We start from the raw sequence: 13,751 nt of genomic DNA on the forward strand, positions 1-13,751 counted from the left end.
ACAATACACCTACACAAGGAAATCCTCCTGCCTGGCTGGTATTAGTCCAGGTGAGCTCAGTAAACATTTCCAGTCCAAACACTCCACTCTGAGGCCAGACATTGAGGTCTATGGTCTGTCTACAGCAGAGCTGCATTGTACTATTCATTGAGTTTTCCCTCCTGTGGGAGCCGAGACTGAAAGACTGAAATACAAAGATGTGGCTTCCAAGAGTCCAAAGAAACAGGGCAAAGACCTGCTATTGATCGAGCTGAGGTGGGATGCAGAAGCTTTGAAAGAACATGAGTTCAGTATCTTCTGGGGGAGCAACAAGAGGAACTCAGAGGAGAGAAAGGAAGCCACTTTTAACCAAGTAAGAAAAACAAGAGTTGAGCTCTGACTTACGAAAAGCTCCTCTAATCATAGCTGAGCTCACACATTGGATTATTGACAAAATCACATATACACATCAATGTGCTACAAAAAAGCACACATAAATTAGATATAATATTACATATCAGATGATGAAAAACTATTTAAAACAATCTTAAGCTCAGGCAACCAATTGATTATACAATATTTATCTGAAAGGGCTCTTTGGAGAGGAGAAAAAATCTCTCAGCCAGATGTGGTGATTTGAAGAGTTCTTTAGCACTGCTATCCAATCAGCAGGAATCCCAGGATGATCCCAGGATCTCAGCAGCACTATCTTATTTGAACAAACAGCTTGTTCTATGATGTTTCTTGGGGAAAAAAATGGGGTTGAGTTATGGGTTATATGTAGCCCAAAACAGATGTGATAAGAGAGGTGCTTGGCATCTATCCTTCTGTTTATATTACACTGGGAATTTGCGTATGAGGACGTGTCATCAGATGTGAAGTATGTGACGAAATTACATCTCAACGACCCTTCACAGTTCCGCAGACACATTGAGTGCGTTTACATGCACACCAGTAACCTGGTTATGATCAGATTTTTAGAGAATCCTGGTTATGTTTTATGCATGTACACTTCACCTCATCCTGGTTTGTGAACATTCTTTATTGGTACAGAACATAATAGCTGAGATGGTGAGAAATAAGACACAATTGGACACAGATGATCAGAAACCTGGATATTGATAGAATCATGTAAACAGGAATATTAATAACCTGGTTTCTCATGTTCCATTTAAACGCCATATCCCAAATATGATCAAAAGCAGGATAAGACTCAAAACCGGTACACTAGTAGTAAACTCATTATTGAGTATAATTGGACTTAAGTCAAGCAGCAACCACTATGAGTACATGTAGCCTTGAGGGAGCCATTGCAACAAGGCCTTATGCTGCACTTCCTCTCAACAGCCAACGTGTGATATCACCAAAGATTTTATTCAAAATGTCTTAAGGATTAATAAAGCTGCATTGACTGAAATTGGCCACTAGTGAACTAGTGTAGTGCTAGAACTACAAAACAAGCTGACACACCTTATGAAGGCATTATGGCTAAAATGTTAGCTAACAGTTGCCTATTTACATATCCAGCAGACACAGAGTGGCATTAGCATTCATTTGGAGTCATGTTTCCGTTCACCTGATGAATTTCAGTCCAATATTAACTCTTCTTTTAGCTCAGTTTTAGTCTCCAACAACTCCTGAATAACAAATATCTGGCTTGTTAGCAGCTGGATGTTTGATTTTCTTCACCAGCTAGTTGCTAACTTTGTCTGTCTGTATTTGGTGTTGAGCAGGTAGTGTACAGTGGCTTTATAAGGGCTCAGCTTTACATTACAGCCATCCAGTTTTAGAAATCAACAATTGACAGGTGTCTCAGCCTATCATATTCAGCCGTGGTAGTTGCCACTTCCTTCTCCAAACTCAGCCCCAGCGTGGCTTCCTCACCTTTGAATAATTTTGGTTTTTGTAGCTTCAGCAACTGCCAACAGTCTGTACGGCTTTGATTCCACTAGGCGCGTTCCAGCTGCAACACCGCTGCTGGAGCTGATTGCGGCCACCCTAGTCAATGCTTGTGATCCTGCCAGACACACATTTCATAAGCGTCCCAGAAACGGCTCTCCGCTAAACATATGTGCTTAGTCTACTTTTGATGAAAGCCGTGTCAAGCTGCAAAGAGCAGATCGAGCCGGGCAGGAAGTCTGTCACAGGAATGTCATACAGCATTCGATCAATTTTCAAAATAAAATACCCTGTGCAGATTGGCCGCGATCAGTTCTGGGGGCCGTGCCGGAGCCGGAACGTGATGCAGATGTGCGCCCAGGGGAATCAAGGTGTTAAGAGTCAGTGGAAAACCAGAAGCAAAATTTGATGGAGCCATAAATGGTTGTTATTGGAAGTACACATGCAGTAAATATTAACATCAAGTACACTGTGCAGCTTTGCCCTTAACTACAAATGGAGGCCAGAAATAACTTTTTGAAAGCTTTGAACTTGCATACCCAGATCTCCTTTAACGTGGCGTCATTCAACTGCACACAGCACACTCATGCTTCACACCAAAGGATACCAAAGAGACAAAGAGGCTAACAAAATCTAATATTGGTGAACTCAGCTTTCTGTGTGCCCACTCAATGGAGCTGTGGTTAAGTTAGTTAAGTTCTGATTAATCACTTTATGTGGGAAGAGAAGTGATCAGACACCAGGATTTAATTTAGGCAAATGTAGTGAGTCTGTGGCTTCTCAGGATGAAGTACTCCTCTTGGACTCACTTTGTGGTTTGAGCTGATAAAGCAGGTTGGATTTTGCATTAAAAAACTGATGCTTTTAAGAGCTCTGTGTTCATGTATCACCAGCAACATTTAAACGCACTCTCTAAATGCGTGCATGCAAAGCGTGACAAACTAAAGCCAAACAAAATTTCTCCCCACTGATGACAGCCCCGGACACCAAATGGATCTGTGTAATAGCTGGCATTATCATTACATAATGTGCTTAGAGGGATGAAGGGAGGGAGGAGGCAGGGTTTGTATCTGATGAAGCAGAACTGCTGCTAACTTAAAACACTCGATGGCTTCCGTTGAGAGACAGCACCAGTAATAATAACCCATAATGTGAACAGGCTGACAATCTGGCCTGCTTTGTTGTCTGCTGGCCTGCTGCTGTGTTAGTCACAGGAAAACATGGGACACTACCGTGAATCATTACTACTGCATGACAGCTTGCATGTAGACTCTTAATAGGATTCTACTGTGCTGGGCATGGCAGCACTGAAGTCACTCTTTACATTGAACTGAGCATTATGAGGCTCAAGGGACGTTTTCATGTGGATTGATACAGCCCTCTGTTTTTCAAATGTCTGGAAATGGCTTTTGGTCTGGTAGAGGCAACAGATGGCTCGACACACTCCCCTCTCGTCTGCCCTTAAAGGAATATGCAGAGTTTTTTTTTTTAGGAGATTATCCTACTGGTCAGATACCAAAAGCATTTGAACAAACTGTTATTGTAAGTAGCAGCTACTTTGGAGAATTGTTCCTCACCTAAAACAGCGTCGGTGTATGCTTTTTTAAATGCTAGTGCCTTTTATCACTCTGCATTATGCTAAAGAGTTAGCACAGAGTATCAGAGCCATTGATCTGCTCTTGACACATGGATGATTTCTGTGCTCTTATACCTAAGCCTCTGATTTAATGCTGCAAGTCTTGCACTGATGTTACTCACAAAAGACAAAGATTGTGTGAGTAATACAATCATATTGTGATTATAAATTGGGATGGTTCATAGGGAGATATTAAATTATGCCTCTCTTGCACCTGACAATTTCACTGCCATTTTTTTTCTGGCATTATCAGATTTTTGAGGACAGGTGCTCTCAGTGGGTTACTGAGAAAATTCTGTAGGCTTAGAAAGAACATAACTCCAGTTTTAGTCTCATTACTCAAACTCCCAGCTTGTTTAAGACATTTGGTTTTTAAATCATTTTAATTAACTACTAGGCACTGCCTGGCACAACCCCAGAGGACATTGCTGAACTTTTAGAAGCAACAGTCGTTGCATTGACCTCTGTGGTTTTAAAGGTTCAAGTCTGTTGCGCAACTGATCTCGTTCATCTCTGCAGTTGGGTTGTGATCAGATGTAGTCTGTTGAATTTTTGACCACATCTAGCTGTGATGTAGTTGACTATAGTACAATGTCAAATGCTGTACTGCACAGGACATGCAGGATTATTAGCCTGGGTGTTGTTACTCTTAAGCACCTTCAATCTGTCACAGTGTTTGGTTGCCATCTGAAAAGGTCACTTAACTCGAGTTCAAAATCTATTTAATATAAAGGAGACATAGCTGCAGGAACATGCTTTGAGTGGGCAGTCTTGTGCTTTCAACCAACCAACCTACCCTCCCCAAAAACCTTTCTTTTCACTCATTGGACTATAATATTACACAAAACTTTTGTAATACATATCAGCATAAAAGTGCAGTACAAAAATGCGTATGTTTGAGATCATTTAGAAACATCCATTATGTCTTCATTACATAGTTTATCCACCAGAGAGCACTGACAAGTTTAGTTTTCATTTATAAATTGTCCAGCTGAGTACATCTCTGTCTCAGTTCTTCAATAAAAAATATAAGGAATCCTTATCAAAAATACTTGTTTAAATCATGTGTTTATATATAAAAAAACAAAAACAGGCTGATATCTTGTTATCACATTTTTTAACTCTCAAAATTCGATATCGATGTCAGCCTAAAATAATAATTAATAATAATATACAACAATATATACAATGATAATTGCATATAACATCTTGACAGCACAATATGACAATATAAAAACAGTATGGTTAAGAAATGTACTTTGGTAAACAAGGTGAATATTGGGATTGGGTTTGTTTATTTTTACTTTAGTAATTTTCATGTTTTGTACATGCTGGAGAGGCATGAAGTTTAAATTCTGATCAATCCTTTGTGCTGCAAAAGATCAATACAGACAAAATATGGAACACAGGACTAAATATTACATGAAACCATCAGGGACGATTGCATTACTCGGAATAATAAAAAAAAAAAAAGGTATTCCAGGTAACAGGGATCAGAGTGGTGGGATGTACAGCAACAGAAAAAAATCTTGCAACAATAAAAATGTAGCCTTCCTCAGACACCTGGAGACGGGGTTGCTGCACTACCTTCATCACCTCAAGTTCCTGTGGCAGCTTTAGAAACTGTGGCCTCAAAATCAGCTGATCATAGGATGGCTGATTGTCAGATATTTTGAAAACTCACTTCCTCCTTGTCTTAATCTGTGGTTAATGCCTTCTCCACCTTTCTTTATCTATCATATAGATAGATAAAGAAACTGCAAACTGCAAAACAAACAAACCTAATAGTATTTTCATTATACAATAGTACACATTAAATACATCGGAAATATGTCTCATATTTCTAAATATTTAACACCTTTTAATTTATTGGTTTTATTATATGAACTTGCATCACTGCAGCTGCTCATTTGGCCTTGCTTAGGCTAATTTGTCTTTGTTAAATTTAATTTCAATATAATGTACTGTAATTTAGATATGTTCAATGCTGAGGAAGATGCCTACATTGACTATGAGAGATTAGTGTGAAAAGCTGAGTAATTATCTTTATATGTGATGAATATATGAGACAAGATTATATGAACACATATTGTATTGGAAGCCAGTCGATCCCCAACACGTCTGTCATCTGTATCCCTGTTAATTAGTTTGAACTTCTGATCACTGTTTCTCACTGTTGATTCAGTTTGTCTGTGTTTGACAAACAGAATGCTGACAGACTAAATAACCACATTATTTTGTCCGTAAATCAAAATCCCAAAGATGTCAGGAAATTATGTCATATTTACCAAATGAAAGTGACAACTAAATACAGTTTATTTTTATTAAGTTCTTCTGACGGATCATTTTGCTATGTTTTAGACACCTCCCTCCTACCCTGACTGAATCTCTCCTCACCAGTTGACAACTACAAGCAAACATTGTAGCTGCAGCCTTGTGCCGAGGAGACAGCAGTACTGACAGAGCAAGACATCTCAGGGGAGACCAGTGTGCATACATTACCAACTCCCCCCTCCCCTCCCCCCCCTCCTCCCCCACCGCCACCCCCAACCACCCTTGACTAGTCCTGTCAACACATATGGCTCTAAGGCTTATCTCTCAAAAACATAAGAGCTCTCTCTGTCATCTAGGTCGCGAAGGCTATTTCTCCTGGCCCCGGCAGTGACGTGACCATCTACACCCACGAGAAACCATTAATTGATGTGGCAGAGATCCGGATGTCCAATTGGTTTTGATTACCCCCCTTCGCAGGGGAGCTGGGACACTTGGTGGGTGATGCACTTTTCCGTTTCAATTAAAATCAAGTTTGAGTCACAGTGAATTAGAAAATGCTGCTGTTATGCAGATTAGCCACTAGGTTCTTAGCAAGGACTGAGACGTTCCTGTGTGATTTGGTTCATAAGGGAGAACATTGCCTCGCTGCTCCACCCTCCCTCGTCCCCCCTGAGGAAGTGTACAGATACTGGATCAAGTCCCGCAGGACCATGAAGAGCCAATTTGGGGCAGCGCTAGCTCTTTTAAATCACAAACAGCAGGATAGGAGAGAGTTCTTTTCTCTTGCGTTTCAGGCAGCAACAGGGTGAAAGTCACATCTCCAAAACAGTTTTTGAAAGAAGAAGAAATTCAAACTGAAGCAGCTTTTTCATTCGTATCACAGCGCCACTTGCTGCTGCACTGTCAGGAGGCAGAAATTACTTTACCTCTGTGTGTGACCCATATGTATGAGGACAAGAAAAATCAGCTCAGCAGCACAACAAGTGTGTTCAAACTTTACAAACCCTCCAAGATGAAATAAAGTTGGAAACACAAACTAATACAAATAAATACAAACTAAGCTTATAAGACAGGAGAAAGTGGTTATAAATTCAGTTTCTTTATTCTTATTCTTATAAACTTTTTACCATCCAGTAGAAATGTTTATATCTGCAAAACTAATATGATGTTTTATGAAATGGCCTTGGTTTCTGGTGTCCTTCAGCAAGTCTTTCAACACAGTGCATTATGGGAGCAGAAAGGAGAAATCCTTTCAAAGAGTTGCACAACATCAATCTGTAATGTTTGTGACATAATTCATGATTTATTTGTTGCCACATTTTGATTAAGAAAATGAATATCCATTAAAATGTGTTAAAACAATAATAATAGGTGGAGGATGATATTGATAGCTTTTGTTGCCAGAGGAGAAGAATTCAGAGTTTTCTTCTTAAAAACACACAAAGACACAAAACATTGTCCATTAACGCTATTTGAACAATGAATTTCACAGCGTATGACTAAGCTTTGGTGCAAAATTAGTTATTTCAAATATAAAACTGTACTGCAGCTGTGCTGGGAGTGTCCCAATATGAGGTCATATTTTCTGTGTTTGGTCATGTTACCAGAGGAATAAGACAAATACACAACAGCAAACCTGAGCTGGGAACGTAAAGTATATCACCTGTAGCGTTAAAGTTAGTTTTTGCAGGTCTTGATTGAGCCTACAGTATTATTCATTAAAGCAGGCTGCAGTAGTATTTTGTTTATACGCCTTATGTTTCTCCTTTCAAACTCCCATTGCAGCAGCACCAATTTGGGATTATTTGGGATGTTGCATCAGACCCAAACAGTGACTTATTAATTATTTATTTATTTATTTCAGTGCCTGCCTTCATTAGACACATCAATGCTGCAGGTGAGGCGTGTAATAAGCATGCAGATGACTCAGACTTTTAAAAACACATCCAATATTTTTATTTATGATTAATTGCTACTATGGTTATTTTAGTGCTCCTTCCTCATGTGGTCTCCATTTTTTGTTTTTCTGTTTTTTGAGGAGGGGTGGGGGGGGGGGGGTTGACACCATAATTATCTTGCACCACTGATGCCTCGTCAGGTGATTGTAAATTCATTAAGACGATGCTCAGGCAGATGTTTGTGTCTAATTGCCTTATTAGCAGGGAGGATGGAAAGGAGCTGTTGTTTTGACGTTTGCATAAACCTGCAGTGTGACTGATCTCCAACTGACACCTTGAAAACAAGTAAAGATGTAACTGTGCACCATAACCAATTCGGTAAACGTCCAGTGACTGAATGCATGCCGTAATATCCCAAACACCTGTTGCATATAGCTTACCACATTTACACTATGCTGTTTTATGCATCTTGGGCAGAGTGGAGAGCTATCTGTTATGGGGGGAAGTCAAGTGTAAATGCAATCAAAAATCGAAGACGCCCTCTATCCAGATGTTTTAAAGACGTTTAAGACCTCAGTATGCTTCAAACTAAAAGTAAAGGTGTTTATACTTATATCAAATGGCCACACTTAAAGGACCAGTGTGTAAGATTTAGTGGCATCTACCAGTGAGGTTGCAGATTGCAACGAAATAAATACACCTCCCCTCACCCTCCTGTCCAAACCTGTAGGAGAACCTATGGTGGCCGCAAATTCACAAAAAACATGAAAGGCCCTCTCTAGAGCCACTATTTGGTTTGTCCATTCTGGGCTACTGTAGAAACATGGCGGTGCAATATGGCAGCCTTGATGGAAGAGGACCCGCTCCCTATGTAGATAAAAAGGGCTCATGGTAACAAAAACACAACAATTCTTATTTTTGTGAGATTGTACACTAATTAAACCATACTTCTGAATATTATATTCCATTTCTGCCAAGTCAGTTCCGCTAGATGCTGTTAAATTCTACACACTGGTCCTTTAAAAGCAGGGCTGTCGTCCTCCTGACTGCATCCCACTGCTTCTCCAAGAACTCAATGTCTTTGAGATGCATGTGAAGTCTTTGAATGAACAAATGGGGATGACACACTTTCAAACAGCCTTTCCTCAAAGGTATTCATGGTGTTGCACTCAGTTGTCTACAAGAAAAGTGGCACGTGACAGAGACGTTCAAGCCCTTCCTTACTTTCACATCTTCACACACCTGGTCAATCAGTTGAATCAAAGTGGCCATGATTGTCAGTTTGGGGAAGTTACAAAAATTGTCATTTTCTTCATGACCATGACCCCAAATATACAGCCATAAAGTCATAAAGAACTATCTTCAGCAACAAGAAGAACAAGGAGTCCTGCAACAGATGGTCTGACCCCCACAAGTCCCTGATCTCAACATCATGGAGTCAGACTGGGATTACATGAAGAGACAGAAGCGAATGAGACACCTAAATCCACAGAAGAACTGTGGCAACTTCTCCAAGATGCAGGAACAACCAACTTGCCAAGTACCTGAAACACTGTGTGCAGGTGAACCGAGAAGAACTGCTGCTGTTTTAAAGACAAAGCTGCTCACACCAAATATTGATTTTATTTAGGTTTCTTCTGTTTACTCAACTCTGTATGACAGTAATTGCTAAATAAAAACTATTCATGGCATTATTTTTTCAAAATCCCCGAAACGATCTATGCCTGGACGTGCATTTGAGCAATAAGTGGAAAGCAGTTTACACTTATGATCATGTAAAATGTGTACGGTGATGTTGTACGACTACAGTACTTGTACTTTAACTTGTTTTATGGGCCGGGGTGTGTCCCACACAGTTTGCAACACACAATGAAAATTCAAATGAAAATGCATAAAATTTGGCTATTATCCAGATGTGAGTCAAATTGGATGGCAAGTGTCAATGGGACCATAGATTACTTTTACCATGTAGCAAATGCATGGACAGCACTGATCAACTGTGCCAAAAAACTACAACAGTAGCTGCTGTTTGTGGGTTTAGAGTTAACAGTACACTATTAGTCTGACAGAGACCAGAAGTCTCACATTCCAGTAAATAATATTAATGCCCACATACTTCAAAAAAGGAGAAAAACACTTTCAGAAAGTCATGTGGATACAAAAGCAGAGATCAAACTTCACGCTAATCAAGGACTGCTTTCAGAAAATATGAGAATGCATCTCTCATCAAATCCCAGTTGCCTGGTGGAGGTCATAGAGCAACATCTGCCAGGCCTGACCTGCCTCCTCTGCTCTCTACCATCCCCCCCCTCTGGATTAAAGACAGTCTAACCCCCCCACCCCCACCCCCCCGCCCGCATGCTGCTCTGCGTGGATTAACTCTTAGAGAAGCTGCACTGCTGTCACACATTAACCTGCAATCACAAGTCTTTTGTGCAGAGAACACTCGCGACAAACCTCTAGAAAGGGCTGTGAGAGTGCGATACAAACACACTGAGAAGCACTGTTTTTGTGCACCATGAGAGCAACATGTTATTCAAAGTGGGCTGTAGCTGAGTGAAGTTCGGTGGCAACTGGATGCTACAACAGAGACTCTTATTTTTAAGTCCCTTCACAGTTTCTGTGATTTGTAAGACAGATCCTGAGGATTTAAAATGACGCAGGTAGAAGCTGCTTTCGTTACATTAACTGAGTTCTCAGCACTGGTGCATACTGTCGTATCGTCTATCTGTCAAGATGTTTGCTGGGAGTGAAAAGGGTTTTGCAAGAAGTGGAAATCTTGTTCCATCTCTGTGATTTGTTATTGTTCCAATAGCTGTGCTGCATGTTATTAACAATCATTATTAATCATCCGCTCAAACCTGTTAGATTAAAGGAATGACATTCAGCAAAGGCTTTCTCAAGGGAGCCTCCCCTCTGTGATGGAGACAGATATGGACACACACACACACACACACACACACACACATCTTTATGGTCTGGAAACAAACACACAAAGAGACCGACAGACACACAATAATCTCACACAACTGGAACTTGCTTGTCTTGCCACCAGACAGATCTGCATGTGGATGAGCTTACAGATGCGGTCAGACTCCACCGAGCGTAAAACTGCGACTAATTTAAAGCTTCACCAAGAAGCCATGAATCATTCAGCCCGGTGAGACTGATCGACAGTATAGACCGCGCACACTGTAGACACTGGAAATCTGAATAATGCACACATACACCCAGAAGACAGACATGCAATCATTTGCTCCAATAAAATCACACATATCATCCTCTCAGTTGGAGGAGAGCAGAGGAGGAGGGGGGGAGCAGCAACAGTTGGCTGTCTGTCGACTGAGAGGCAAAGAGTTAGCTGCAGCACAGAGACGCACATACACACACAGGGACACACAACATGCATGCACACACGCACACACTTGTACACTGGGCAATTGGAGATAGAAAGAGATGGACAGGGGAGCCGAGAGAAGAAAAGGTGACAGATAAAGCCACAAAGCCACACGGCTGTAGGGATGCCTGGCAACCGGTGGCAAAAATGGAGATGCAGTAATAAGAGAAAGGGAGAGGGGAAACTAAAAGGGATAGACACACACATGTAGACATGTTGGAAAACACCATGGTAAACAGTAGGATGGAGACTAGAAGAGGGGAAATCATCACTCACTGGAGTCATCTGAGTCGTATCCCTCAACATCAGGCTCCTCATCTCTCTTGGCGGCCTGCAAGGAGGCGGAGGCTCCGGCACAAGCCCGGTCTGGGTTATCCTCATTGGGGCGGTCACTTTCGGCGTCAGGGGAGGCAGAGGCAGAGGCTGAGGAGGTGGAGAGGGCAGAGCGCAGGGACCCGGCGTGGCCCGCAGCAGGGGGAAGGCCCCGCGGGTAACGGGGGAAGTAGTCAGAGATCTGCTTGATGGGCTGGATGGGGCCAGGGCACACGTCAATGGCCATGTGCTCCTGGATGCTGATGGTGGGTTTCTCGCCTTTGCGTTGTGTCATGCATGCGGTCCAGCCCGGAGCCTACTCCCAAAACCAAAAAACTGGGAAAAGAAAAAAAAAAAGAACATAAACAGACCCACCCCCTCGTCCTCCTCTGGCTCCTCTTCCTCTTGTTTTTTGGAAGATGTGGGTGTTGTCCTGGGTGGGTGCTGATGGGTGGACGGGTCCAGGTGATCTGTGGATGTCACCACTCTGGTCTACATGGAGATCTGGAGGTTGTTGCTGCGTCTTCCAGTGCTGTCCTCAGACCCAGACCATGCTGTCTGACAGTCTCACACACACTACTACCTACCCTCCCGCTCTCTCCTCTTCCTATACCCCCACACTCTGCCCACGTCTGCGCTGCCTATCTCTGAGAGAGAGAGTAGAGAGAGTGGTGTGTGAGGGAGTGTGCGAGAGAGGGAAGGGATTAGAGAGGAAGGAGGGAGGGATCAGCTGATGTCACTGCCTAGCAACCAAGCGGTAAACAGGAACCGTCGGCCGAGGTGCTTAATTATATTAACCCCATCCATCTGTCAGTGGGAGGGAAGATCCAGCACCGTGCCAGACTCGTACGCGTGTGAATGTGTGTGAATGCATGTGTGTGTGTATGTGTGTACCTCTAGTGCTATGATAACCTGGACAATTAGCCATGAATTGATGCTTTGTATTTGTGACTCACTTCCATGTATCACTGTTAGAGTCTTTTACATTCTTTCATGCGGGTACTTTTCAACTGCAAACATCCAAATTGAGAGTTTTAGTTTAGTTTTTGGGTTTTTTTATGTTTTTGAGTGCTTCCAGAGGGCTTCCATCTGCAATTAATAATATCAGTGTTTTCGTTAAACTTAACAAAAAAACAATAAAGTGGTAAAAGTCTAAGGGGGGCACCCACAGCAAAATCTGCCCTTGGCACCAAAATTGGCTAATACCGCCCCTGCCCTCTGCCTCTTTTCTGCTATCACACTCTGATTTCTCTTTTTTACACCAATTAACACACATATCTTCATTCATTCATGCACACGTGTCTGTTTAAACGAGAAGACCTATTTCCACTTCCCCATGTACCAATTACGCACCCTGATGTTATCTAACGTTTCTTAATTGCTTACCATCTGTTGCAGTTTTGTGGGTGGCAGTGGAAATGTGTGATGCTGTACACCTTCACATGTGTTTAATGTACATATTACCTTCTTCAATATACATATTACCTCAGTTCACCATTTCACACCGATCTGACACTGACAACGACTTTTATAATTAACTGCAACACACAAATGTCCTGTTAAAGATGCAGCAGGTGACACGTTTATGTGAAATTACACCTGTCTTCTCATTGTACATCTGTGTTACTACAGCCACTAACTATCCAATAGAGATTTGTTAGTTCTGCATGATAAAGTACTTCAGTCTTTCAAAAATATCAACAGTTGTCCTCTGCTGCCACTTGGGACGGCCAAAGATGCGCATGCAGCTTTAAAATTCAAACTCTTAAGTGTGATGTATTCATATTCAAAACATATGAAACCTGATTCTTTCCCTAAACATGCTGACAAATGCTCAACACTTTTCATGTAATTCACTTTACGTAAGAATGAGACCCAAAATCTCTCATCAGCAGATCTGTCGTCACGTTCACTCATTCACAAACAAAACAAACATGCCTACATGTCTAACAGATGATGCAGCACCCTCTTGTGTTAGCTGCTAGCAATAATTTAAAGCTTTGTGAGATTGAAAATGTATGGGCTACACCTGAGTGTATGTGATTAGTTTCATAAGATCATTTAGTGTAGGATGAAGATGACATTTGAGGTTCAGCAGATGATCTTTCCATCTGTTTTCTATCCACTATATATGGTACCTCCCAATGTCTTCTTACTGTAAACAAACCAGCAACATAAAATACATTCTTCCTGTGTTTTAATGAGCATAGCATGCTTAATATGGCTGCCTTGGATGGGATTTTACCTCCAGAAAAACATTTCTCTTTTGGTGCCTTCTGAACAGATGGGCTCAATTATGTCCTCCTCCACTACAAGAAATGGCATCGCTGTAGGAGTCATGCTGAGGATTTCCTAC

The 13,751-nt window shown here is 41.6% G+C and overlaps 1 protein-coding gene across 1 annotated transcript in view; it reads right to left on the reverse strand.

The window, feature by feature from the left end:
- The window catches only part of doc2b (double C2-like domains, beta), a 143,484-nt gene extending 131,447 nt beyond the window's left edge, over positions 1-12,037 (reverse strand). The window contains exon 1 of the mRNA XM_067608823.1: positions 11,360-12,037. Coding sequence (XP_067464924.1) covers positions 11,360-11,690 — 331 coding nt within the window. The 5' untranslated portion in view covers positions 11,691-12,037. The remainder of the gene's footprint in view (positions 1-11,359) is intronic.
- Positions 12,038-13,751: the final 1,714 nt, after the last annotated feature.

This window comes from Thunnus thynnus, chromosome 13 (genome assembly GCF_963924715.1).
Source record: "Thunnus thynnus chromosome 13, fThuThy2.1, whole genome shotgun sequence".
In the NCBI taxonomy this organism is placed as follows: Eukaryota; Metazoa; Chordata; class Actinopteri; order Scombriformes; family Scombridae; genus Thunnus; species Thunnus thynnus.